The sequence below is a fragment of the Lepidochelys kempii genome, chromosome 6 (genome assembly GCF_965140285.1).
Source record: "Lepidochelys kempii isolate rLepKem1 chromosome 6, rLepKem1.hap1, whole genome shotgun sequence".
In the NCBI taxonomy this organism is placed as follows: Eukaryota; Metazoa; Chordata; order Testudines; family Cheloniidae; genus Lepidochelys; species Lepidochelys kempii.
The window spans coordinates 104,334,319-104,361,557 of NC_136385.1; the positions used below are offsets into that span (position 1 = coordinate 104,334,319).

The window sequence follows — 27,239 nt, forward strand, 5'->3', positions numbered from 1 at the left end:
TTGAAGAACCCATTTTCAAATACCTGTTCCTCATGTAGGTACTTATAAATTGGGATCAAGTTACCCCTTAACTTTCTCTTTCAACTAAATCTATTGAGTTCCTTGAGTCTATCACTATAAGGCATGTTTTCTAATAGTTTATTCTTGTTGCTCCTTTCTGAACCCTCTCCAATTTATCAACATCCTTTTTGAATTTTCGATACCAGACTGGGACCCTCAGTCCAGTGCCAAATACAGAGGTAAAATAACCTCTCTACTCCTACTCGACATTCTTCTGTGTTTGCATCTGAGGATCACATTAGCCCTTTTGACCATGGCACCAAACTGGGAGCTTGTGTTCAGCTGAATATCCACCATAACCCCGAATCTTTTTTTTGCTAGTCACTGCTTCCCAGAGTAGAGTCCCTCATCCTCTAAGTACGGCCGACAGTCTTTGTTCCTAAATGTATACATTTAGGCATATTAAAACACATATCGTTTGCTTGTGCCCAATTTTCCAAGCACTTCAGATTGCACTTATGAGACATCTGTCCTCTTCATTATTTACCAATCCCACAGTTTTTGTGTCAGCAAACTTTATCAGTGATAATTTTGTTTTCATCTAGGTCATTGACAAAGATGTTAAATAGCATAGGACCAAGAACCAATCTGTGCAAGACCCCACTAGAAATACACACACACAGTGTTGATGCCCCACATACAATTACATTGGGAGACCTATCACTTAGCCAGTTTTTAATCCACATAATGTGTATCATGCTAACTTCATAGCATTCTAATTTTTTAATCAAAATGTTGTGTGGTACCACATCAAAGCCTTGCAGAAGTCTATTGTGTCAACACTATTACTTTTATCAGCCAAACTTGTAATAATCAGCGAGGCTTACTTGCTCCAGTTTTGGAGACAAGTTAGCAAGGGGGATAATACCATAGGTTGTTAGGCTGTGGACTGTGCTGAACAAATAGTAGCTAGATGACATGTCTTCTTGCAGAATGACAATCCTGACAGCCTTTGTCTGCCCAGACTGGCTGTTTGGCCCCCAAGGGCCAAGGCTGCATGTTATATGGGGTGTCTTCCAGCACAAGAAGTGACCCCTCAGCTCCACTGGAAAGATGGCTGTAAACTTGAATCATTCCACTGGGCCAGGGGTTCTCAAACTGGGGGTCGTGACCCCTGAAGTGGTTACAGGGGGGTTGCCAGCTGTCAACCCCCTGGGGCTAGCAGGCCTGAGCCCCTGTTAAATTAAATAACTCCCCCCCCCCATTTTTAATGTCTAAGGGAGGGTCACACTCAGAGGCTTGCTGTGTCAAAGGGGTCTCCAAGACAAAAAGTTTGAGCACCAGTCCACCAGTCCTTGAATAACCCTCCCTTCCTCCCCCCCGCCCCGGCCCTGTCCAAGGGGTGACTTTGATCCAGCTCTCCGATGCTCGTTGCCAAAAGTAAAAGCTGCGACCAGACCACAGGCTCCCTGCCTGCCTGAGCCCGCCGGGTGGGAGGCGAGGGGGCCCCCGACTGAAGAGCGGCTGCCTGCGCGGGCGGGCGGGGGGTGGGCGAGCCGCAGGGCGCCCGTGCCTGGGCGCCGCCAATGCCCGGCTAAGCAGGGGCTGGCGGTGGGCGGGCGGAGGGGCGGTGCCGTGTCTCCTGCCGCCATTTCTGAGGCCCGGGGTATATAAAGGAGGGGGCTGCTGCTGCAGTGCCCTGTCGGGATCTTCGGCAAAGGCACCGGGGACGCGTGGTGCTCTGGGGAGAGGCGGAGACACGCACCCGAGCTAATCCCGCGCCGGGTCAGAGCCCCGCGTCACCTGCTCGCCCTAAGCCCGGCCGCCGCAGAGGGGAGGAGCGCATCGCCCCCGGCCCGCCTTCACTCCGGCGCCATGGGCTGCAGGGGAGGCTTCGCTGTCCTGCTGCTGGCGGTGCAGGGTAGGTGTGGGGCCGGGGGGCGCCCCGGGCTCGGGACCGTAGCGGGCCGCGGGCAGAGGGAGGTGGCCGGGGACGCTCTTCCGCAGTGACGGTCCTTTCAGCACCGAGGACAGCGCCCCTCCGCTGGGGCAGCCGAGGGTCGTCCGAGCCAGCCGCAAAGGCGGAACGGGGGAGCTGGGTCTAGCCAGCGCCGCCCCCCGCAGCCTTGCCTGGTCGCAGGCATCCAGGGGTGTCTTCTTGTCTCGGGGGGGCTGAGACAAGCCTCCGCGTGGGTGGGAAATGAAAGTGCCCTGAATACGTCCCCGCTGCACGTCCACCTGCAAGGTCATCTCCGCCTGCGGGGACTTTAGAAAGCCGCCTCGAGCCGCCAGCTCGCCCCTCCGTTGCTCTGCGAAGGCAACTATCGCCCCTCTCTCTGTAGCTAGGAGCAATGCGATCGGTCTCTAGCCCCTAACTCGGAGCCGGACAGGTACTGGCTACCGGGGAGCGGCTTGATTTCATGAGGCTTGGCCTGGGAAGAACTCTGCACAGGCTCAGCCACATGAGGCTGATCATTGCCAAAGGTTTGGCCGGATAAAAATCTCGCCTGCAGTCCCGCCTGCTTCGCTTAAGGGGGGGACTGTTTAAGTCGACCTCTAAGGGAGAAACCCAAGCCCTATTGCTAGAGTCCGCCCGAGTACTGCTGATTGGTGAAGCCCACCGTTAATAAGCTGGTGTGGTTTATGGTCGAAAATCAAGCCCAAGATTCCGCCTTGCTGCTAAAACATTCTCGACACCGCTGGAGCGCTCTGCCTGCCTTTCCCCAGCTGTGCCCCGGCTCGCTGGAAATGTGCCAGGAAACGGAGACTAACCAGGTACCCTTTCCTCCTTTTGATTTTACAGTCCTTTCCCTCCCGGTAACCAATCCAGTGACTAAAGGGGATGCTAAGGTAAGCTCTGAGACGGTGTTGTTAAAAATACCAGTGCTGATGTCTCTCTTGCTGCTCATTCAAGAAACCTGAGGGACCTCGCTCTCTTTTATCTGTCTAGAAGCATTATTGGAAATAATACTTGAAATGTTAATAGGGAAGTATGAACCATTTCTTATTAGGGCAAAGATTTTCCAGCTGCATTATCTGCTCCTCTTTCTGGATTTGCATTTTATGCATAATTCAAACTGTTTTGGTTTGGTTTGGTTTTTTTGTCAATCCCCTGAGAAGTTCAGCAACAGACAAAGGAGAGTGTGAATGGTCAAGGAACTAGCTTTCTAGTTACATTGTATTTGACTAATTATAAACACATTGTTAGCCATCTTTGTTGAAAATGTAAAGACTTTATGCAGGTGCACACCTGCATGTTTAGAGGGCTCACTTTTTTCTGGCTGTAAATCTTTCTTCAGGTATCTTGATTTGCTTAGCCAATCTTTCTGTATGCACACCCACATGTATGTATGTGTGCATAACAGAGAGATATAAATGTGTGTGCAAATATGTAACATAAGAATGGCCATACTGGGTCGGACCAAAGGTCCATCCAGTCCAGTATCCTGTCTACCGACAGTGGCCAATACCAGGAGCCCCAGAGGGAGTGAACCTAACAGGTAATGATCAAGTGATCTCTCTCCTGCCATCCATCTCAACCCTCTGACAAACAGAGGCAAGGGACACCATTCCTTACCCATTCTAGCTAATAGCCATTAATGGATTTAACCTCCATGAATTTATCCAGTTCTCTTTTAAACCCTGTTATGAACCCTAGCCTTCACAACCTCATACATGCATATATGTACATACTCACATATGCATGTATACTTATACATGTGTGTATAATTGCCTACCTATTTGTGCACAGACATCTACCTACCAACCTATAGAGAGGTGTAGTCAAAAATTCTCTAACCTTATTCTTGCAAGTGTGTACCTTTTCAAACTTCTCTCTCAAACTAGCTAATTACATGTTTCAGAGTAACAGCCAGTTACTCAGTTCAGTAATAACATTGTTAGTCTGTATTCGCAAAAAGGAGTACTTGTGGCACCTTAGAGACTAACCAATTTATTTGAGCATAAGCTTTCGTGAAGTGAGCTGTAGCTCACGAAAGCTTATGCTCAAATAAATTGGTTAGTCTCTAAGGTGCCACAAGTACTCCTTTTCTTTTAGCTAATTACACTTCTCTGATAATTGCTAAAGGAGCAGAAATGCCAGTCCTCATCCTCTGCCTGTTGAACGTGTTTGTTCATCAAAATCGTCTCTCAAGGATAAGCCACAAAAGGCTCTTTCCCTTTTCCTTACAGTGGGGGAAAAAGCTCCTGTCAATCTCCATGCTAGCTCCCTTGCACTCCATCATTCATCATCACAGTTACTTACAGTGTAAGTACTACAAGAAAAAACTCCCCCTCCTTTGTGTACAGACTGGAACCTGGAGAGCTGTTGCAGCTGCTTTGTTTAGAACTCCTAGCCTGCTAGCAATGCCATGAGCTAAGCTGATGGCTCATGAAAGCAGCAAGGCATTTGTTATTGTCTGAGTCTTTCTTGCTGGCTCAAATGACTGTAATTGTAAAAGATTACATGGGTAGGTAAGGAGCAGAACATTTTTCTCTTCTGTACAGACTGCTTCAGTGGTTGTCATCTGAGGAAGCCTATTAAACCCATAATTTCCCCTCTACTATAACTGGTGATTTTCTGAGTCTGCTTTGTGATGGCTTCCCCAAAGTTAAGTGCACCATCTGTGTGAAGTGCCCATTTTCCAAGGGTTTGATTAAAGGGCTAAATCCAGTATTTGTGTAAGTAGGTGTGACTGTGTGGAAGTCAGTGGAGTTACACCAAGTCTGAATTATTCCCCAAGAGCTGTCTGTTCACGATTCCAACTCCTGTAATGGGACCTGGTCCAGCTCCAATTATTTCAGTGGGGGGGTCTTTCTATTAACATTAGAAAGAATTGGATCAAGCCCTTGAGTAATTAGGCTACCAACACACTAGTATGAGCCATGCAAAATTCTAGTTTAAGTTACAGAGTAAATAGAAACCTCGTCAACCTGCCCATGGTGCAAGACTCTGAGCTTTCAGCACAAAGCATCCTCTGTAGGATTCTGCCTGCCATGTTGCCCTGTGTTCCCCGTTCTTGATGATGGCTGAGAGGTGGAGTAAAATTTTCGCACGTGCAGGTTGGGGCAATGGGAGTCTGAGCCCTGAAAGCTAGGTATGTTTTCATACTACAAAATGACTTCCACTGAGAGTCTGACCATAACTTCTTCAAACATTTGAAATACTCCTGGTTCTTCATCAGTTCCAGGGCCCCAGAAGGCCAGTATTTCCCACTTAAAGGCCTTTATTGTTGCTGAAAATATTTCAAAGGGTTTCATCTTTTGTTCCACTCCTTCTAAGGGCCTGAACCCTTCAATGGGATTTTATTCTGTGTAGATACAGCAGGATGGGACCTTTTCAGAGTTGAATTCCATGATCTTGCTTAGAATAGATCTATGGAGAATGTAATGTCACAGTGGAGTATTAGAGCCTGAACCTGCAGACCTTACTCAGGCAAAACAATCCGTGGAATCAATGAGAGTTTGCCTGAGTGAGAACTACACAATTGTTGCATTAATAGCTGCCAAGTTCCACCCAGAGGTGGCAGCATTTCCATGGTGAGTGAAGTGAATCTCAGGCATGTGTACAAGTATAAAATATGTGTGGGTGTAAATCACATGTTAGGTTCCTTTGGGACATAAAATATAACCGTCAGATGGTAGAAAATGATAATATATAACCACAAAATATTTATTTATAGCATTTCTTTGGGCCAGATTCTCAATATAATTAAAAATATCAGAAACACCTTACTCCACAGGTCCTATTGACTTAAATGGGACGACTCATGGAGTAAGGTGCTACTTGGCATGAGAAAGGGTATCAGAATCTGCCTCTTTGTCTTGTTTAATGGGTGCGTGATGTGTTTTAGCACACCTAAAATTAATATTAATGGATTGCTTGTCATATAGGAGAATGATACCAAAGGAAGCGTAGAAGTTCTTTTATTTTCGTTATGTTAGATGTTTCTGGTAATGTTTCTAGTCTTTATTATTAATAAACCAAGCAATCTGTACAAACAGTGAAGGTATTTACAAGAAGATATTTCGTTATCCCTTTCTGAAATCCCTTTAATCTGCAAAATCAAATGGTTGAAATTAGCTAGTTACAAATTGTGAACCGTTCAACCATCTTATCTGATAAATGAATACATCTGATTGCTTGAACAAGCGACACTGTTGGCACCCAGAAATTGCTGACTAGTGTTAACTTACCGTGCAACCACAATGTTCTGAATCTCTTGTGAGTAGTACAGTTTAAGAAGCTAAGAGTCTTAAAAGGCCAGCCTGCTGAAATTGAAAAGAAGTTCAGGCTATAAAGAGATGAGCGTTCATTTAGAACATTACCATACATTTTTCTCAAGGATTAATTTTTTTCTTTTCTTTGATTTGAGACCCGGTTACAATGTCTTTTCTTCTGTTGGCAGTTCTCACCCCAATGTGCTTTACAAGCTGCCTTATAAATGATACAGACTTATAGACTCATACTCTTTAAGGCCAAAAAGAATAATCTGTGACCATCTAGTCCAATAGTTCTCAAATGTGGCTACCAGGGGCTTTCCTTGTGGCCACAGCCTCCTGGGTGGTGATTGGGTGGTGGAGGGAGGAGAGAAGCAGCAGCCCCTCCCCTGGGGCTGCCAACAGGGGTTGGGCCCTGCCTCTTTTGGAGATATAAACACTGGAGGAGCAGGCAGCCACTGAGTTCCGCTCCCCATTCCCAGGGGTGGTGAGATCAGGCTTCCCCCCCCGCCCTGGGGTGGGAGGTGGCAGGCTCCGGCTGCGGGGCTTTGGGTTCTAGCTGCAGAGCTTCAGGCTCTGTCTCCAGGCCCCAGGACTCCATCCCCCAGCCAGGTGGTGGTCGGGTCCAGCCCCAGGCTCAAGTCTTCCCCCTTCCACCCTGGCCCCTGCTGCCACCTCTGGCCCTGGCTCCTGGTCACATGGCAGTGGGCTCCAGCCCTGGGCTCACCACCCCTCCCCCATTACTGGGGCCCTACCATTTTGGTCAATTTCACAGTCATGGGATTTTAAAAATCATAAATTTGGTGATTTCAGCTATTTAAATCTGAAGTGTCACGGTGTTGTAATTGTAGGGGTCCTGACCCTTACAAGAGTTGTGGGCAAGACACAAAGTTATTGGTGTGGGGGGAGGGTTGTGGTGCCGCTACCCTTCCTTCTGCACTGCTTCTGGCAGCGGCGCTGCCTGGAGAGCGGCAGCTGCTGGCCGGGAGCCCAGCTCTGAAAGCAGAGTATTGCCACCCTTACTCTGTGCTGCTGCCTGCAGAGCTGGGTCCTCAGTCAGCCACTGCTCTCCGGCCGCCCAGCTCTGAAGGCAGCAGTGCAGAAATAAGGGTGGCAATACCATGACCCCGCCCCCCCTAAAATAACTGTAACCTCCCTGCCACTCTCTTGGGTCAGGACCCCCAGCTTGAGAAACGCTGGTCTCCCCTGTGAAATCTGTATAGTATAGGGTAAAAGCACACACAAGACCAGATGTCACAGGGGGAGACCAGATTTCATGGTATGTGACATGTTTTTCTTGGCCATGAATTTGGTAGGGCCCTACCCATTACCCGCGGTCCCCACTGGCTTCTCCAGATCCTGGCTTCAGCTGCGCAGTGGCAGGCCCCAGGATACAGCCACAGGCATCAGACTCGGACCCTGGTATCTGGCTACAGGGCTTTGAGCTTGGGCTGCCAGCAGTGTGGCAGCAGGCACCAGCCTTGGGGTCACCCCCCCATCACTCTGGGCCCCTGCTGCCTCCTTCAGCTCCCCATCTAGGGTTTAATTTGTCTCTGGGCTTGCCAGGGCTGAGTAAATCTGTTGTGAAATGTGATATTTATATGTTTATTAATGTCACTTTTCACAGCAGAGGTAGTAGCTAGCTGGGAGGCTGTGAAAAGTGATATTAACATACAAGTATCACTTTTCACAGCAGCAGACTTTTTATCGCAAGTCTATAAAAAACCCCAACCAAAAAACCCCAAAAGAAACAACAACCAAAAAGACAAGAATGTGCAAAGCACCTTATTTGTTTTTCTATTCTGTTTAGGTCCAGTAAAGAATAGACAATTGTACATTATTTTATTGAGTCTGCAAAAAAACCCCACATAAATAAATTACAATAATTTGGACATGTATATGTTTATATTGTTTTTCCTAAAGTTAATTACATATTTTAGGAAAAATTATCAGAATGGCCACCAGCAAGAGTTGGTGGCTGCACACTGAGGCCACCAAAAACTACTTTGTGGGACCCCCAGATCTAGTCTGACCTCCCGCACATTGCAGGCAACAGAACCTCACCCACCTCCTCCTATAATAGACCCATAACCTCTGGTTGAATTACCAAAGTCCTCAAATCATGGTTTAAAGACTTCAAGTTACAGAGAATTTACCATTTATTCTAGTTTAAACTAGCAAAGTGACCCATGCCCTGTGCTGCAGAGGAAGGCAAATACTTCCAGGGTCTCTGTCAGTCTGACCTGGGGGAAAATTCTTTTCCAACCCCAAATATGGTAATAAGTTGAACCCTGCACATGTTGGCAAGACCCACCAGCCAGACACCTGGGAAAGAATTCGCTGTAGTAACTCAGTCTTCTCCATCTAGTATCCCTCTATGGTGTTTGGGGATATTGGCTACTAGCCATTGCCTACAATGGGAGGTGGCCCATTTGCAATCTTATCATACCATCCCCTCCATTAATTTATCAAGCTCAGTCTTGAAGCCAGTTAGGTTTTTTTGCCCCCACTGTGCCCCTTGGAAGGCTGTTCCAGAACTTCACTCCTCTGATGGTTAGAAACCTTCACCTAATTTCAAGCCTAAATTTATTGATGGCCAGTTTATATCCATTTATTCTTGTGTCAGCACTAGTGCTTAACTTAAATAACTCCTCTTCCTCCCTGGTATTTATCCCTCTGATCTATTTATAGAGAGCAGTCGTAGCTGCCCATAGCCTTCATTTGGTTAGGTTAAACAAGTCAAACTCCTTGTGTTTCCTCTCAAGTTAGGGTTTTCCATTCCTCTGATCATCCTAGTAGCCCTTCTCTGCACCTGTTCCAGTTTGAATTCATCTTTCTTAAAACATGGGAGACCAGAACTGTACACAGTATTCCGGCTGAGGTCTTACCAGGGCCTTGTATAATGGCAATAACACTTCTCTATCTCTCCTGAAAATACCTCGCCTGATGCATCCTAGAACTGCATTAGCCTTTTTCACTGCCGTATCACATTGGTGGCTCATCGTCATCCTGTGATCAACCAGTACACCCAGGTCATTCTCCTCTTCTGTCGCTTCCGACTGATATGTCACCAGTTTATAGCAAAACTTCTTATTGTTCATCCCTAAGTGCATGACTTTGCACTACTAAATTTCATCCCATTTCTATTCCAGTTTTCAAGGTCCTCCAGATCTTCTTGAATGATATTCCGGTCCTCCTCTGTACTGGCAAAACCTCCCAACTTTGTCATCTGCACATTTTGTTAGCACACTCCCACTTTTTGTGCCAAGGTCATCAATAAAAATGTTAAATAAGTTTGGTCCCAGGACCAGTCCCTGAGGAACTCCACTTGTAACCTCTCTCCAGCCTGCTAATTCATCTTTCAATATGGCCTGTTGTAGTCTCCCCTTTAACCAGTTCCTTACCTTTCAGTTCTCCTATTAAACCCCACCTCTCCAATTTAACTAATAATTTCCCATGTGTATCAAATGCCTTACTGAAATCCAGGTAGATGAGATCTACTGCATTTCCTTTGTCTAAAAAAATCAGGAAGCTTCTCAAAGAGATCAGGTTGGTCTGGCACAATCTGCCTTTTGTAAAACCCTGTTGTAGTTTATCCCAATTACCATGTACCTCTATGTCCTTAACTACTTTCTCTTTCAAAATTTGTTCCAAGATCTGGCATACAATTGAGGTCAAATTAATGGGCCTATAATTTTCCAGATCACATTTTTCCCCCCTTTCTTAAAAATAGGTACTATGCTAGCAATTTTCCAGTCATAGGGTATGAACCCCGAGTTTACAAATTCATTAAAAATCCTTGCTATTGGGCTTGCAATTTCATGTGCCACTCCTTTAATATTCTTGGATGGAGATTGTCCCCCAATCTATATCTGGGAAATTTAAAGGAATAAGAAATTTTCACAAGTAAAGACTGCAGGATAGGTCTGTGCACTAGCATAAACACTGCTGGATTCAAACCAATGCTGTCATTCCTCATTTTCCCAGTCACTTAATTCAAACACAAACATACTACCGTGTACTCAGATGTTGCGGGGGCGGGAGGGGGAGGGGAGGTTTCCATGTGCAATGGACTCACAGGCACGCGGCACATTTGTTGCACTTGTCTTTTGAAATCTTCAGCCTAGATTCTCTTCTCACATCAATATTCATCAGATGTCAGTCCAGAGACACCAGTGGAGGTCTTGTGTGAGAGGAGAGCCAAGCCCATTGTCTCATTTCTGTTCAACAAATCAGTGATACAGAAATGGTGCAAAATTCTCTTCTCATTTACATGGATGTAAATGGGAACAGAGAAACACAGGAACGGAAGAATGGCCAAACAGGATCAGAACCAAATCATCTATAAGTAGCAATATTACAGTCGCAGCTCAGACTGTTACTCCTGTATCCTGTCTCTGCTAGTGGCCAATACCAGATGTTTCATAGGAACGTGTAAGAACCCAACGGTAGGCAACTGAGGGACAAGCTGCTCCCCACACAGGTCTCATCCTGGACTCTACTAGTTAGCAATTGGCTTAGTACAAGGAGTACAAGTGTTAACAGTACTTCCTAGATTTGTTATTATTAATTATAACTTTGGATATCTTTGATATTCATATAAATGTCCAATCCCTTTTAGAATATTGCTAAATTATTGGCCCCAAAGACTTCCTGTGGCTGTGAGTTCCTCAGGTTATTAACACGTATTCAGAAGAATCTACTTTTATTTTATTTCACACCTTTTTAATTCCATTGATTGCCCCCTTGTATTCTGAGACAGGGAGAACAAACTCCCAATCTACCTATTGTGGAACTAGTATATGTATGTGGAATATAAATGTTTGTAGGATTTGCCCTATGATCTTTTTCACTTAGCTTGGGTAATAAATAAAGCCAAGATGAGAGAGATTTTAATCTGTATGTTTGTATCTTTCTAGGTGATGAAGTGCATTGTAGAGGTCATTTCTGATACTCTCTCGAAGCCAAGCCCGCTGCCAATCAGCCAGGAATGCCTAGAAACTCTCAGAGGAGGTACGGAGAGACACTCAGTATTTCAGGAGACCATGGAAAAGTATCTGTTATGAAAAATCTATCCACCAATTTAGAGACTTTAACCTTTGGCAGTGAAGCTCTTGTGCTGTAGTCATAGCATTGATTGTACTGAAGCTGAAGTCCAGGGTCACTTGCATGAAATTAAAAACCTAGTCATAATTCTTTAATTGAATTGATGTTTGATGGGTCTGCAATTAAGAGCAAATTCAGTAAATGAACTAGCTAAAGGAGCACGTGAACAGAACGTTTGTTTTGCTGTAGAAAACCTATAACAAGAATCTTCTGTTGCAGATGAAAGGATCATTTCAATCCTCCGTCATCAAAATTTACTGAAGGAGCTTCAAGAACTTGCAGTTCAAGGTATAGTTCTGCGACAATTAAAGTGGCAGGAGGGTTTTAATAAATGATTATAGCCCCTGGCAATTTTTTTAATTCAATGTACATTATTTCTGAGTCATATAAATGTACTACAGATAACTTTACAAAACTGAAAACTTTTCTATCCGGGTGTCTAACAAAGACCATCAACTCAGAGGGTCAAATTGTGCCCTCAGTTACACCTGTATACATCCAGATTGACTCCACTGAAGCCAATTAAATTACTTCAGGTTTACATCAGTATAACTTACTCTAACTTACCCAAGAGAGCCTACCCTTTTATGGATAGCAGATACCTAAGAGAAACACTTGGGCTTTTTTAAACTAAAACAACCTTTATAGTTAGAAATACAATTGAACTTTGACCAAATCAATGTCTGCTGATTATGAAGTATAAGATCCAGAGCCAAAGCTCATAGAAGTCAGTGGGAGTCTTTTCCCCTGTTAAATGCTGTATATTTTAGTCATAATTTAGACTGGAGGACTTAAGAGGGATACAAATTAATATTTAAGGCTCTGAACAGCAGGTAGGGAGAAATGAGAGTCAGCAACAGAGAGCCCAAAGCACTTGGGTAATCTGCTGGTGTGCAAGCAGGAGTGTTGAAATCCATCAGCCCCAACCTGGGGCCATGCTGGGGCCTTGCAATGCTGTTCCCTCTGTGGAGCTTCATGTCCTCTGCACCCGTTGCATAGAACGTTGGGGGCCAGTGGATTCTGTGGCCTCTCCCCAAACCACCCCATCATTGTCCTCTGCAACTGGGCTCAACCACAGAACCAGAGCCTCTGGGTAATCTGAGTTCTGCTCCTGGTTCTGTCTGTGTGACCTTGAACACACACACTCCTGAGTAGTGCAGAGCAGGCACGGCTGTCACTCTGCCTCTGTCCTCCCACGCAGCCACAAAGCAGAATTTAAGTCATGCACATAGGGCTGACCAGTTCCCCCTTCTCAGCACATTACCTGTATGGATGAAAAGATGCTTCCTGCTCCCACTCGTAGGTACAAGTGTTGTACCACATTAGGGTCTGAGCTCAAGTCAACACAGCAGGAACAGAAGCAGCATCTAACTCTTGTATTCATTCATTCCCTGTCATTAAGGGATACTGAACAGTGACGCTCTGGAATTTCATTGCCAGTGTTTCACACGGCCCCGGTAAGAAGTAGCAATGTAGCTATGTGATGGTTTGTATGACCAGGAATAACATGAACTAACCTCAGAAGAGAAACCAGGAAGTCAGCAGACAGGGGGAGACCAAACAAAAAGAGTGGAAGGTCAAGAGATTAGGAAAAGTATCTGGTGCATTAAAATTTCTCAGTTACATTCAGACACAAACCAACCCCATGTGGGCCCCAAAGCAGCTTAAAAGCAAAGTTTCAACTCTGCAGAGGGGGCAAAAGCAGCACTGACCTGCCTACCACAGAATTCTCAGCCAGAGCTCACCAAAGAGAAGGGATGTGCATGAGCCAGGAGCAGGACTAATGCTGATCCACTGGCCCAAATCCCTACTTGTGAAGGGGAGTAATAGGCTACCTCCACTGATTGCCCAGTAGCAGCAGCAACAGTCCAGCTGGGTTAGGTGACTCTGGCCCTCATTTACCCGACACAGAGCCATTCCCCACGGTTTGACCAAACCCCTATTAAAGGCTCATGCACTCTTTGGAGCTGTTGTATAGGGTGAGCCATTGTTACGCTCTCAACTAGAGCTACCCCTGCACAGTGACACTGAGCACATGTTCTCCATGGGAGTCTTTCCTTTCACTCACAAAATGAGGCCATGTTTAAAATAATGCAAGTTAAGCTAGCTAAAGGCACTTCCTTTCTTCCCCTGCCCCCTATCTTGTAATTATGCCATCACATGCTTGCCTCCCTCCCGCCCCGGACTACTGGGCTCAGCGCCAAATGTAGCTCATGGATCTCCAGTGGAAAATGGTTCTTGCAGAATAGGGAAACAGTGGGAGGAAGGGGAGGGGAAACACTAGCCATGGAAAGTGCTCTCCTCCCTCCCTCTTCCATTCATCTGGCTGGGGCTTAGGTAAATTGGTCTGGAAGAGCCCATACCTCAAATTGTTTTGCCTTTTCTTAGGAGTGGGGCAGGATTGGTCTGAAAAAGCTGGACTGTTTCCCTCAACAAAGATTTGGCGGCAGGGGCTGATTTGGGATTGGAAAGGCCATGCCTGGAAAGGAAGGTGGTTGTTCTGATAAACGGCACTGTAGACAAGCTGGGGGATGGTATGATTTGTGACTCAGGCACTGGCTGGGCCTCAGGAATCCTGGGATCAGTTCCTGGGTTTGCATTAGACTTCCTGACCAGTCTTTCTCCACTGGGCAAGTCACATCATGTCTCTGAGCCTCACATCCCCATCTGTAAAATGAGGGTAATCAGACTTTCTCCCACCCTTTGTCCTCCTTGTCTATATGGAATCTCTTTGAAGTAAGGACTAAGTGTTTGTGCACAAGGGGACTGTGATCTTGGGGAGGCTGAGACTTCTGGGCACTATATGTAATACAAAGAATAGGTCATAGTAAATGCCACTCCTTGCTGCTCTTCTTCAATGGCATGAGTTGTAAAACACCCTGTGTGAAGGAATCCCTATTTATCGTCTCACTGGCAGGCTCAGGCATACGGTGCCTCTGGTGGCAGCTGATACATCACAGGGGAGAGAAGCATGCATGGGAGAGGGGCAAGTGGGGGACAGCAAGCACTGGGAAGGAAACAGGTGCGCATGTACTGGGTGCTCTTGTATGATGGTGGAAGTGGGTAACTTGGAGAAGGGCAACGCTTCTGTGGGACTATTCAGATACTTAAAATAAGTGCTTTGCTAGACTGAGGCCTCCCTGCAATTCAACATCTACTTCTCTGTCCCCTTTCACCCCTAAGTCTCCTTCAGCATTACTGCTTTCCAAATGTCTCTTCCCATTAAATGTCTGTTTGCTTAGGGGTTATCTGGCTTGCACGTTGCTGAAGCATCGTTAATACAGTTGGTTCACGTAGCTCCTAGCTAATGCATTTTTCTTGTTCCAGCTTCTTAGTGTCAGAGTTTAATATTAATGTACTGAAACAGTTTTCCCAACACAATTCTTTAAACTATAGTGGGGAATGTTGCTTTTTGACCCCCTCCCAATTTGACACAGGGGCCAATGAAAGAACCTGGCAGCAGAAGAAAAACAGTGGCTTTGAAGATGAACTTTCGGAAGTCCTTGAAAGCCAGAATGACAAGAACATACAAAGAGGTTAGTGTCAGCCTAACCCCCCAGGAAATCCATGTAGTGCAGTAAACAGGGATGTTCTTTCAAACAGCCTTGATGCATACAATGTACTTCACATTTTAGCCCTTTTTTTGTTGTTGCTGAAATAGACTAGCGACCTTGGGTTTGCTTTGCAATTAGTTAATGGCTTAAACATTTCATTTTGCAGCCATAATTACTGGAAAAATTCTAAATCATAACAGATACTGATTTGCCATTTTCAGTATTAAAATGAGTGACAGGTGAGTCCTACGACGAAAGATGTGATGGAATATTAAAGAGGTTGGGGTCTATCTTATTAGCTCTCTGTATCAGACTAGATTTTTATGTGACACCAATCACCATTGTATCTGAGAACCTACAACACTAATGGTCAGGTAATGTATCTCTTGAAGTCAATGGGAGTTTTGGATGCATAGAAAATGTAGGGTCCTAAAACAGACCAAACCCAGCTGTGATTATTTTCCCCCAGTCCAATCCTGTTGGTTAACTGGAGTTGCCCCCATGGAAGTGAAAGGAGACTTTAGGTCATTCTCTCTAGCTCAGTGCCTTCTCTTTTCCATATCAGAAGAAGGTAGTGCCTGTGTGGGATTAGTTTACTGCAAATATAGTTCAATACAGAATGGATTCCAAAGTAAGATCATGTCACAATCTAACTTTGCGAGTATCGTTTCTGGAAGAGCTATTGGTATTTACCATGCTTTGTTATTCCGCTGTTGCATTCTGCAGTGAAGCGCCCATGGCTGTCACTTGTTTATGGTAAATGACCATCTCAGTTGAGGTTGTTACAAAGTCTAGTATATTCAAACAAAACTGAGGGGACAGGAAGCTCCCCGTCATCAAGGCTTGCTCCTGCTTCCACTGCACTCAGTGGGAGCGGGATCCAGCCATCAGCCTTTCATTTAAACCAAATTGGAAAAAATTAAACTGCTGGTATGTCCACTCTTCCAACCCCAAGGGGAGTATCAGTCTGAAGATTCTTGGCCCTGACCCTCTCACCTGCTGGGACAGCTGCCAGTCATTTCAGTGCCACTTTTCTGCCAGGAATATAAGCTATAATGTAGGAGCTTGAATACTTTAATGACAACTTACTCACCTTAAGCTTTTTTTAGCATTGCTTCATTCCATTTTCTCTCTCTTTATGTCCGTTTCCTTTTACCTCTTTTCTAGTTTTCTCACCTCCCTTGTCTCTTCCTCTTTTGCTCTGAAAATATGATTGACATTTTTGCAGTCGAGTACTGCCTACGCCCCTCCTGAGATCAGGCCCCATTGTGAACAACAAAAAATAAATAAAAAAAAACCATTTGGCCAACCGTAGCTGCCCCTGACTGGCTGAGCAGCCTTGGCCCAGTCATACTAATCCCATCTGTATAAAGTGGGAATAAGACTTCCCTTTCTGTTGTGAGTAGGAATTAGCCAGTCTTTGCACAGGACTTTGATCATGTAAAGTGCTATATAAATGTAAAGCATGATGATAATTCTAAGAGATTTTCTATTTATCTTAAATGCTATTGATAGTTTATCATCTGAGACTGGGTAGTAATATAGGCTCTGCTTCAGCAAAGCACTTATGCACATACTTAACTAAGCATGTGAGTAGGCTCATTGAAGTCTACTATACCGAATAGTGGGTCGGTTTAAGCACATGTTTATCTTTAATTCCACCCATGATTCAGTACAGTAGACCTCATTGGGCCTATTCGCATGGTTAAAGTTCAACATATAGTTAAATGCATTAACAGGATGGATTTACTCATCTGCTTAAAGTGAAACATAAGTTTTTTTGTTTTTTGTTTGGAGTTGAGCCCTTTGATAAGTAAGAAGCCACCTCAACTTGTGAAATAGACTTCTAAAGAGAGGTTCTGTTTTTGCCATGTTGCCACTACAGATAAATCAAGGGAAATTGCTGTGGAGAAGCCCACAGCCTCGTTTGCTGAGCTGGCGGCAGAGAGAAGCCAGCAGAACAGTGAGAGGGAGGAGTCCAAGGAGGATGAGGAAAACAGCCTGGAAGAGAGGGAGCTAAGACTGCATGAAGCCGGCCCTGAAGACGACAAGGAGAGTGCAGAGGAATCTGACAGCAACGAGGTCAGTGAGACTGAAGAATCGCCAAGGGAAGATGCTTTAGACAACCACATCAATGACAACCTCACAGAGAATGAGCTTGCCGAGCACAAGCTCCAAGAGGCTGAAGAGGAGCAGCCTGAAGAGACCAACAGAAGTCAGGAGCTTCAGGGAGAGAAGAAGCAGGTTTCCAAAAAAGGCCAGGAAGAGAGCCGAGAAGTGGAAGAGGAGACCCTACAAGAGCATACTGTGGAAGAGGATGCCAGGAGAAGCACCCTGGAAGATGAGCAGCCTACCGAAGCAGATAGGATACTTGGCTCAGCTGAGGATGAGACCGAGGAGACTCCCAGGGAAGGTGGTATGTATTCCACATGATGTCCCAACCATCTCATTCATTTTGTGCTGTTTGACAAACGGAGAGCTCCAGGCCAGTTTCACAAAGGTATTTAGAGGCCTAAAAGTGCAGGTAGGCACCTAGTGGGATTTCCAAAAGCACCTAAGCATGTTAGAGGCATAACTCCAACCAGCAGTTATACATAAATCCCACTGGGCCCATCTGCATCTTTAGACACCAAAATACTGTTGTAAATCTGCCCATCATTTACTTCACTCTGAGCCTTATGATGTGTCTGGTGAGTTTTTCAAAAAGCTTTTACATAATTTATTGCAGCTTCTCAGGCTTTTTAGAAGTTTCTTGACTACTATTAGCTCCAGTCTCTTTGTCGTCAGTATTGCAGTGCATATGTGTCTTCATGTGACCTGTGTTGTATACAAGAGGTCAGACTTGACATTCATAGTGGTCCCTTCTGGCCCTAAAATCCATGAATCTGTTGCTTCAGCATGTCAGTCAGTTCACATAGAGTAATTCAGTAAGAAATCAGGCTTGGTGCAAAGACTGGGTCTAACTAATCTAAACACCATTTCATTGTTTGCTCAATAAATGCTTCAGATAACAAAGATGCTTTGGGCTTTGGCCAAGGTTTGAAGAGCTCGGAAGAAGAGAAATCCCATGGACTGAAAGGAGGGAGGCATGGGTTAGAGGACGAAGCAATGCAGGCAGAGGACACCTTCCACCCCAGGGATGTCAAAAGTGAGGAAGTGGAGGAGGAGCCCTCCAGAGCGTGGGAAGACTCCAAGAGATGGAACAAAATGGATGAGCTGGCCAAGCAGCTGACATCCAAGAAGCGCATGGAGGAATACGACAGCAGCGAAGACCCAGATAGGTCCATGAAAATGTCCTTCAGGTCCCACAAGTATGACTTCCATAACCCAGAAGAGGATAGGAGAAGGTCATGGAAACATCACGCAAAGGAGGACAGCAGCGAAGCGGGGTTTCCATTTGCCGCCATGCCTGAAGAAAAGAAGGATGAAGAAGGAAGCGCTAACAGAAGAACAGAGGTTGGTGTGACACCTGTGCATGCATTTAAAAATACACACAACCATCCAGTCATTTGCAGGGTATCAAAAGTGCACTGAGAGGTTTAGGAAGGTTCCACACCGTTACTTTATTATGCCCAGTGTTAGTCAGGTAGCTGTGTGTTGTTAGTCTGTGATCCTTTCTCAGTTCAGGGTTGTTTTTACTATTTGTATGGTAAAGCACCTAGAGGCCCCAGCCACATTGTGCTAGGTGCTGATCCAGACTTTTAGGGCCAAACTTAAAAAACAAAAACAAGAGGCCTAGATCCATGTGCAAAAAACACCCCAATAAAAGCATAGCTGCAACTACACTTACTGTAGTTGCATGTGTCAGTCAAGTACATTCACACGCATCTTGGCAGCAGGATGACTAACCTTTGCTTTCAGAGTAGCAGCCGTGTTAGTCCGTATCTGCAAAAAGAACAGGAGGACTTGTGGCACCTGCGAGACTAACAAATTTATTTGAGCATAAGCTTTCGTGAGCGACACAGCTCATGAAAGCTTATGCTCAAATAAATTTGTTAGTCTTTAAAGTGCCACAAGTCCTCCTTTTTCTTTTAACTAATCTTTAGTACTTCACCCAGCTTGTCTCAGAAGTATTATCTTTTGTTGGACCAACTTTTCTGTTGGTGAAAGAGACAAGCTGTCGCATTACCCAGAGCTCTACGGGTTGGGAGAGTCTGCAAGGGACATGTTTGCTAAACACCACCACCACGTAATCACTTTCTTCCTCCCTTCATTTCTATTTAAGGCCTTTAATTGTCACTTATTCAAAGCCCTAGCAGTTTCATCACTATAGCTGGAGTCAGGCTGGCCTATGAATAGCAGGATGCATGATTTTGCATTTAAACCAGCACAATGTAAATGGCTGTTTGCTATTGTATAACTACTTGTATGTCAAAACTCTAGCATGTCACTGACTGGAAGGTCTGTGGCCAATGAGCCATTCTGAGCACCTGAAGGATAAACCAGGCAGAATGATTAGAAGTTGTGATTAAATTGAGCATTATTGCAAATGTGATGGCTCAGTAGGAGTGATCTACTGCCAGACAGAGCCCCTTGCCACAGGATTTCAGTTACTTCTGTGAAGAAGGAAGAGTTTTATTTAGTTTTTTGATCAGCTTTCAAGTCCATCAGGGTCCTGATTATCCATTGAACTCCATCCACTGTAACATTAGTCCAGCAGCATCGAGCAGGTGGAAAGCTGGTGGAGGTAGTCCACAGGAAACACCCCCAGCACAGGGAGTCTCCCCCACAAAATGCCAGGAAGGAGCCAAGAATTGTGGAGAGGACAAGGTGCTTTTATAGCATCTTACCATTTCTTTTCCTCCCTCTGGTCTGTACTGCTTCTCAGCTCAACCCTGGACTTGGCAACTACAGAGCTGATTGTCTGTTCTCGATGTTGGGTCAGACCATAGGATCGTAAGGTATCCTGGCTCCAGCAAGAGCCTAGTACCTGAGGCTTCGGAAAATGATCTTCTCCCCTCCCATATTGAACTAGGAGTGTATGTTCACACTGTTCTTGGAGCATGTTGTAAACTAAAGAGATTCCACTGTTAGACTGTCACTCTATGACCAGAAAGATGCCAAGTAACTTTACATATAAATTCTCTTCAAGCCACTCGTGTCCCACGAAGACTCAGCTGCCCTGGTAGCACAGGGCAGGAGGAAAAGCATCCCAGCAGGAGCCACTTCTTTGATCACTCTGTGAGTTTATAAAACTGGCACTAATTTACACACTGTCCTTCAGCCCCACTGAAATCCTGGCACATTAGTCACTCTGAGCACCAGGTTTGCACACAGAACCAGGTGCAATGCCTTTGTGCTTGCAGGGAGCCTAATCTGCTCCTGTTTTTGAACCAGTCTTAGATGCGACCAAACCCCCTTCACACCAGGTAGCCTGGCCCATAGTTCTGGAACCAGCAGAAGAATTTCTCTTTTTGCAAGTTGGCTGTCTCAGAATGGGGCATCTTAATTTAGAAATCGCCACTGACTAGGCGGTGTTGAGGGTAGGACGAGACAACTCTTGGAAGAGGCAACAGTACCAACTTTCACCAAGATACGAGTAGATGAGGGAAGATAAGCCATTGACTTTAGCTCAACAAGCAAGAGGCTACCCCCACTGTGCCCTGCTCAGATACATGAGGTAACATCATAGGTGTAGTTTAACTTCTATATGGGGGGAGGCAAGCAGGGAGATTAATGCTACTACTAACAGAGATAGGTCAGACTTTAGGATTTACTGATTGACAGACCTCCTCACACTCCAGGGATACCCCTGCACCCCTGAGGGAACCCACCTCCCCCCAGATCCTGTCCCCCTGCCCAGGGAGAGACTAACAGATTGCCCCTGTGCTGCTCACCACACCCCATAGGGCACCACCTGCATCCCAGCTTGGGGAGGGCATCCCATATGATCCCACACCCCTGTCCTGGGGAGGGAATGACAGACACCCGCCAACCCCCCCGCACACACACACCCCATAGGGAACACTCCCCAGGATCCAGCACCCACCTATGGGGACCGCCTCCTGAAAGTGCACCTGCCTCCCTCCCCCAGCTGGGAGGTGGGGTAGGGGGCAGGACTGACAGACTCTCCCTCCCCCCCCCAGTCACAAGGATGCTCCTGCACCCCTGCCGCCATGGACAAACCTGGCACAACCTACTTTGGCAACCAGGAAAGGGACCGGCCCCCAATGTAAGGGATGGAATGTAATGTACCAGGCACCAGGGAGGTGTGTAGAGCTGGTGGTGAGGAGCTGGAATGAGGGGTGGGGAGAAAAGCCTTACAGGAGTCCCTCCCTCTCCCCCCCCCCCCATGGTGGTACTTATTGCAGATAATTTTTACCATAGGTCAGTGGTTCAGGACCTCATGTTAATGGCGTCACCAGCGGTGGCATTAGACTTGCTAGGGCAGAAGCTGAAACCTAAGCCCCACAACTCAGGCCAAAGCCGTAGCCCAAGGGCTTCAGTCCTGGGTGGAGCGGCTCAAGTTACAGCCCCATCCCCCCAGCTGGTGCTGAAACCTTTGGTCACCCTACATGAGGTGGTGGGGCTTGGGCTCTGGCAGGCTCAGGCTTCAGTGTCCCTCCCCCCCCCCTCCCCCCCAGGGTCATGTAGTAATTTTTGTTATCAGAAGGGGGTCGTGGTGCAATGAAGTTTGAGAACCCCTGTCCGTGCTCTGGTACCGGCTCAACACCCTGGTCCCAGCCCCGGGCTTCTTGGCCAACCTCTGGACAGCAATTCTGGAGTTCTTTTGGCCAGGAGTACACTGGGTCTCTGCAGGGGTCCTCCACCTGCCCCTGGAGGAGGGAGGGCAGGGCAGGGCCTGAAGTGCCAATGCAGTCAGGTCCATGTCTTCTGCCGCCAGGCACTGCAGAGACTCCTTTATGGTGCAGGTAGTCCGGCGTGGAGAGTACGGCCTTCCTGCGCTACGTCCGAGGACTCGGATACGACTGGCAGCTCCTTTATCTCCAGCTGAGAGGTCTTCCACAAGACCTCTCCGGGCTGCCAGTCTTCTACCAGGACCTCCTCCGGACCTGGAAACTGTTTTCAGCGACCAGGTCCGTGACGGCCACCGAGGGGGCAGATCTCCTCGCAGAGCCCCTGCTACACAACCCCCAGCTCTGTGTGTAGATGGCAGAGTCCCCCCAGTGCACCAGAGTTTGGTCCTGGCAGAAGTCACTAGAGTCGGAGACCTCCTGGACTACAACCGGGGAGACTGGCTGGATCCCCTGACGCTTGCGCGGCATATGGGGCTTTCCAGACTTCATACTCCCCAGCGCATACTTCAGGAGGGGAGGGCCACTTTACCGCTCGCTGCTTGGGCCTACCTCGACTGGGTCCTGTGAGGGGGCACACCTCACCCACCCCAGACCCTCCAGACCTTTCCCTTGGGTCCCTGCCCCGTGGACCCGACCAGTTCCCCCCGTCCCTTCACTGTGAACTGGCTGCATGATTTGCAGCCGGTTCATTTCCAGACCACACTGATGAACCATCTATTCACGCTCATGCTCCACATCCTTCACATCCTCATCCTTGCATCCCACCCCGACACAAAGTGGCAGGACCTTCTGCCACCTCTGGAGGGTGAGGAGCCCTGGTGTGCCAGCCTATATTCCACCCTGGTCCCGAGGCCTGCTGGGGATATCAGTTAGTGACTCCTTCACGGAGCCGTGAGCACGGGTGTGTACTTGGCGTGGTTCACTCCCATCCTGGACACCTGCCCCTTTTGCGGCATGAGGGAGACCCTGGCGCACGTGTACCTGGAGTGCACCAGATTGCAGCCCCTATTCCGGCTCCTCTTAGACATCCTGTTACGTTTTTGGTTGCACTTTTCCCCTCACCTTCTTATCTATGCGCTCCCTATCCGTGGCCCCACAAAATCATGGGACCCCCCTGGTCAACCTCCTCCTAGCCCTGGCTAAAATGGCCATCTATAAAACTGGGGAGAGGAGGTTGGCCGATGGGGGTCTCCTATGACTGTGGGGCCTATTTCCGATCCTCCGTCCACTCACGCATCCGGGCAGAGCTCCTCTGGGCCGCGTCTGCTGGCTCCCTTGATGCCTTCGAGGAGCAGTGGGTGCTGGCTGGGGTTCTCTGCTCAGTGTCCCAGTCAGGTTCCCTTCGTTTGACCCTTTAACCACACTCCTGTCCCTGTTAGCTCATTAGTTGTCCCCCAGACTCATTTGGCTTCCAGGTCATGTGGATCCCCACTTAGGCTTGGGGGAGGTCCTTTAGCAGTGAGAAGGCTTCCGCCTGCCCACTTCCTGGATTCCAATAGGATAGGTCAAGCTGTAGATGTCCAATGGGGAGCCACTGCTGTTTTCATAATACTGAAAACAAGAGCTAGGGTAAGCTTGACTTTTTAACAGCGGAGGTTTAACAGCGGAGGTTTAACATGCTCTTTACCTGCTGCTGCTCCAGCCGGAGCATTAGCCATTTGCATGACCATGTATAATTATATGCGTGTGTGTGTCTCTCTCTCACCCACCCACACACCCCCTGACTCGAACAAGGACAAGACCCTTCTACTTAGTAGAGCCCCTTTTTTTTTTTAACCTCAGTTGCTGCAGAGTTGTGCTTTGGTGTTGCTTAATGCCTCGTTCACTTTTTGCAGATGATCAGTGTCTGTGCTTATGAGGCCATGGTCAGTGAGACATGTACCAAATTAGCTGGCTGATTTAAAGCCCTGTTGTTGAAATACATTTACATTTTTATTAATAAATTGGTTAGTCTCTAAGGTGCCACAACTCCTCCTTTTCTTTTTGCGGATACAGACTAACACGGCTGCTACTCTGAAATTTACATTTTTGTAGCAAAAAACAGGATTTCAGGACAGACTGGAATTTGGACCAGCACCATAGTTATGGCGGCGTAATCTGTGTATTTAAATTACTAACAAAAATATGCTCAGGTAAAGGAGCAACTGTGAATACAGAAGAGCAACTTTAGAAAAATCATTAGCAATTTTAGAGCACATTTTCAAAAGAGTTGTTCATGGGGTATACTGATTTCTTCCCTGTGATCTCTTAACTTCTTGTACACAGGTCATAAATGCAAACTAGGCGTCAACAAGTGCTCTGCTTGTACACACACAGTTAGCTAGGCAGATAAATGCTGGGAGACAGATTGCTGTTTTATAAAGTGCTATTTATGTACAAGGAGGCAAGGCATGCCACTTGTGCTGTGTAGCAATGAAAGCACATTTGTGGTGTAATGCAGGTGGGTTTTCTGTTTTGTTTTATAAGTACAAACATTTGTTTCAATACCCTAAAAAGTCTGTTAATGTGAGGGGTTGGTTTTTGTATTATTATAAAGTGCATGTCACTATAGTAAGAAGTGTTAAATCAGTAGCAAATAAGGATGAAAGGAAGGGTAAGGTGGTTAAGGGTTATGCCTGGGATTTAGCATGTTCATGCTTACTCAGGAAGGGGTACAGTAGAGCCAGGAATCGAACCCAAATCTGCTAAGGCACCCAGAGATAACGAATTTGAGCATGTAAGGGGCCCAATACTACTTACCAACAACAGGACAGAAGGCTTAATTTCTACAGGGCAAGTACCGCAGAACTTAATGTGATGAGTGCTGTAAATAAGATTCTCATTTGCATCAATTTCCCATGGATTAAAATGTTCTTGATTTGTGTTGAAGGAGCACAGCTTGGTCTTACAGTGTGGTCCTGTGAAATTCACATTGCCTCTCGGGGTGGGATTCATGCAGGTATTTAGGCATTTTGATTTAAATGGGAGTTAGGTGCTTTTGTGAATCCCACCCTCCGTCTCTCAGGGTCCTTCTTTCAGAGTAGGGGTACTGCTTACCTAGCTCACAAAGGTGTGAAAACTGATTCATGTATCGTATCTCCTTTGAAAATATAAAGCATCGCCAAAGTGCCCAGAATGATTAAACCCAGATTATTCTCCACGTGTGTCTAGATTGGGGTTATGTTTCAGAATGAGAGAAGTGTTGTGCTAGGATGTATAGCACATGAATAGTAACAATGTCCAGCTTGTTTATAGCTTCTCTGAACAACCCAGCTCGATTTTAAAGAGATTAATCCCCCCCAAACAACAGCTTCTGCTCTCCTCTGCTCAGCTGGATGCTTCAGAACTCCAGCGTCAACGCCTTGTAAATACCTGCCTTTCCTTCGATCTCTGAGAGCAGTGAGACACTCCCACGGCACAGATGGAGGTGCTAGGAGCATGGCACACCTCATTCTTAATTGAAATACTTCATTTTCAGGAAAAAAGGGAATGGGTGGGATGATTTCCACTTGCCTGAAGCCACAGCCAAAAATAGTTTATGCAAAATGCAGCTAAAGGGCTTGGGGAGGTGTCCAATGGGTAAATGTCCACACCACCCAAAAATCCCACACACACACATTGATATTTCTATTACAGAAGCACCTCGAGCAGTGGTCCCCCAACATTTTACCTTGAGCCCCTAGTTACCCCGTCTGTGCCCCCCTGGTGCCCGCAGAGCCAGGAGCTCTCGGAAGGGGGGAGATGTGGGCATGGGTAAGGGGGCAGAGGTTGGAGCCATAGCTGGGGATGGGGGTGGGAGTGGTGCCTGAGGCTGGCAGCCATAGCTGGAAGCAGAGCCCCAGGAGAGGAGTCGCCAACGGGGACCTGGGTGTGGGCCCAGTAGCCGCAAGTGAGGCCCTGGGAACGGAACTGGGTAGTGCTCCCTCCATGCCTCCAACGGTGGCTGCCCCAGGCCACCACCGCACATCCCCAAATGGGCATGCCCCACAGATTGCGGACCTCTGATCTAGAGGTTCTGATCAAGAGTCAGGCCCTAACATGCTAGGTCAGCCCCACATTGTAGGAGATTGTCTCTGCCCCGAGAAGCTCATAGTCTAAAGAGAGGCACAAAGGGGTGATATGACTTGACCAAGATCACACAGTAGGTCACTGGCTGAACTGGGAATAGAACCTCATCTCTTGACTTCCAGTGTGTTATCTAGTAGATAACACTGTCTCTCCCCTTGCTTCGCCTGCCAGGCCCAGATAAATACCATAAGTTCTTTGATTGGTCAATGCAAAGAAAGAGACTTAAGGGCTGACATTATGCTGTGTAATTACCTCATTTTTATTTCTGATGTTTTAGGATCAGGAGTTGGAAAGCCTGGCAGCAATAGAAGCCGAACTGGAGAAAGTCGCCCACAAGCTCCATGAATTGAGGCGGGGCTGAAGTTCCCCCTACACATACCATGAGCAAAAGCCAGAAATTAACTCATCCTTTTACACTGCATTTTAAGTTACTGATTCAAAAAGTAAAAAATAAAGACAGAGCAGAAGCATTTCGTCCAGGAAGCCAAAATTGCTAGGAAATGACAGGCTTGCAGTAATGTTACACTCATCGTTGGCTTCTTCCTTGATTTTGTGCTCCCTTAGCCACTATGGTTCTCTCTTGTACCCTTTGGATAATTTGTATCCCGAGCAGTGTGACTTACTCATGTACTTTCTTTGTTCGGGTTTTTCTTTTTCTCTTTTTTAAAGACAGCTTTCTAGAATGTTTTACTTCTACCGTTAGATTCACTGGGTAAAATTGCAATAACTTCTCTTTTGATTAAAAGCTGAGAACTCTGACTGTAATATATTCTATATAAAAATTTATCTAAGGAAAAATAAAACTGTGATGGGTTCCTTCCTTTGCCTTTCAAGCTCGAGCCTCAATCCTCAGCACTGAACACAGCAAGAGTTTCTCATTCTATGGTGCCAAGTAGAGCAAGTGTTGAAGTCTCCACTAGTGCCATGAAAAGGGTTCAGTGTAGCCTCCAGGTTTTGCATAGGCTACCATCAGCATGAAACAACAGAACACGTCCAGACTGCCACAGGGCATAAAGTAATTCAGCCCCACCACTCACAGGGTGCCCAGTGGTCAGGAACTATGGTGATAGACAACAGTACAAACCCCGAAGATAACATGGAAAAAGGCCATTCATGCTAAGCAAAGCACAGGGCCCAATCCAATAGATTGACTTCAGTGGGCGATACAGAGCAAGACCCAGGATCTATAGACCTACAACACTAAGGTAAGCAATGTGAATGTAGTTTAGACGTCTAAGGAATTGGTCAGCCTGGGGATTAAAAGGAAGTAACTTGGGGAGCATGTGAGACTCCTGCAAGTGGATTTTAAACCCTAGTAAATATGAGAATGTAATTTTTGTATTTGCAGAGAATTAACTATTGAAAGTCTTCCAGAAACAGTAAAAGGCCCAGCCTTAAGGAGTCTAATTCTGGTTTCAGTCTGATCCCCAGGAAGTTGGACAACTTTAATTATAACTAAGAGCAGAATTTAGGTCAAGAAGTTCACAGAATTCTCTCTCATTCTGTGGGCCAAATTCTAGCCTCAAGGTGCACATGTAAATACTAATGGAAACTG

At 46.4% G+C, this 27,239-nt stretch overlaps 2 protein-coding genes across 3 annotated transcripts in view; one reads left to right on the plus strand and one right to left on the minus strand.

Annotated features, from left to right (window-relative positions):
• The first annotated feature begins 1,637 nt into the window (after nt 1–1,637).
• On the plus strand, nt 1,638–26,497 carry CHGA (chromogranin A). 2 transcript variants are annotated; one of them, XM_073349506.2, is made up of 8 exons: nt 1,638–1,921; nt 2,804–2,850; nt 11,139–11,232; nt 11,545–11,613; nt 14,763–14,861; nt 16,765–17,295; nt 17,917–18,335; nt 25,962–26,497. In XM_073349506.2, exons 1-8 carry the CDS (start codon nt 1,876–1,878, stop codon nt 26,043–26,045), a joined length of 1,389 nt encoding a protein of 462 aa, XP_073205607.1. In that variant the 5' UTR covers nt 1,638–1,875; the 3' UTR covers nt 26,046–26,497. The 2 variants fall into 2 exon arrangements, with proteins under 2 accessions (XP_073205607.1, XP_073205606.1); XM_073349505.2 differs by having other exon boundaries at nt 17,887–18,335; nt 25,962–26,496.
• Nucleotides 16,009–27,239, minus strand: part of ITPK1 (inositol-tetrakisphosphate 1-kinase) — a 256,116-nt gene continuing 244,885 nt past the window's right edge. Inside the window, exon 10 of the mRNA XM_073349514.2 lies at nt 16,009–16,080. Within this exon, the coding sequence (XP_073205615.1) occupies nt 16,052–16,080 (29 nt within the window). The 3' untranslated portion in view covers nt 16,009–16,051. The remainder of the gene's footprint in view (nt 16,081–27,239) is intronic.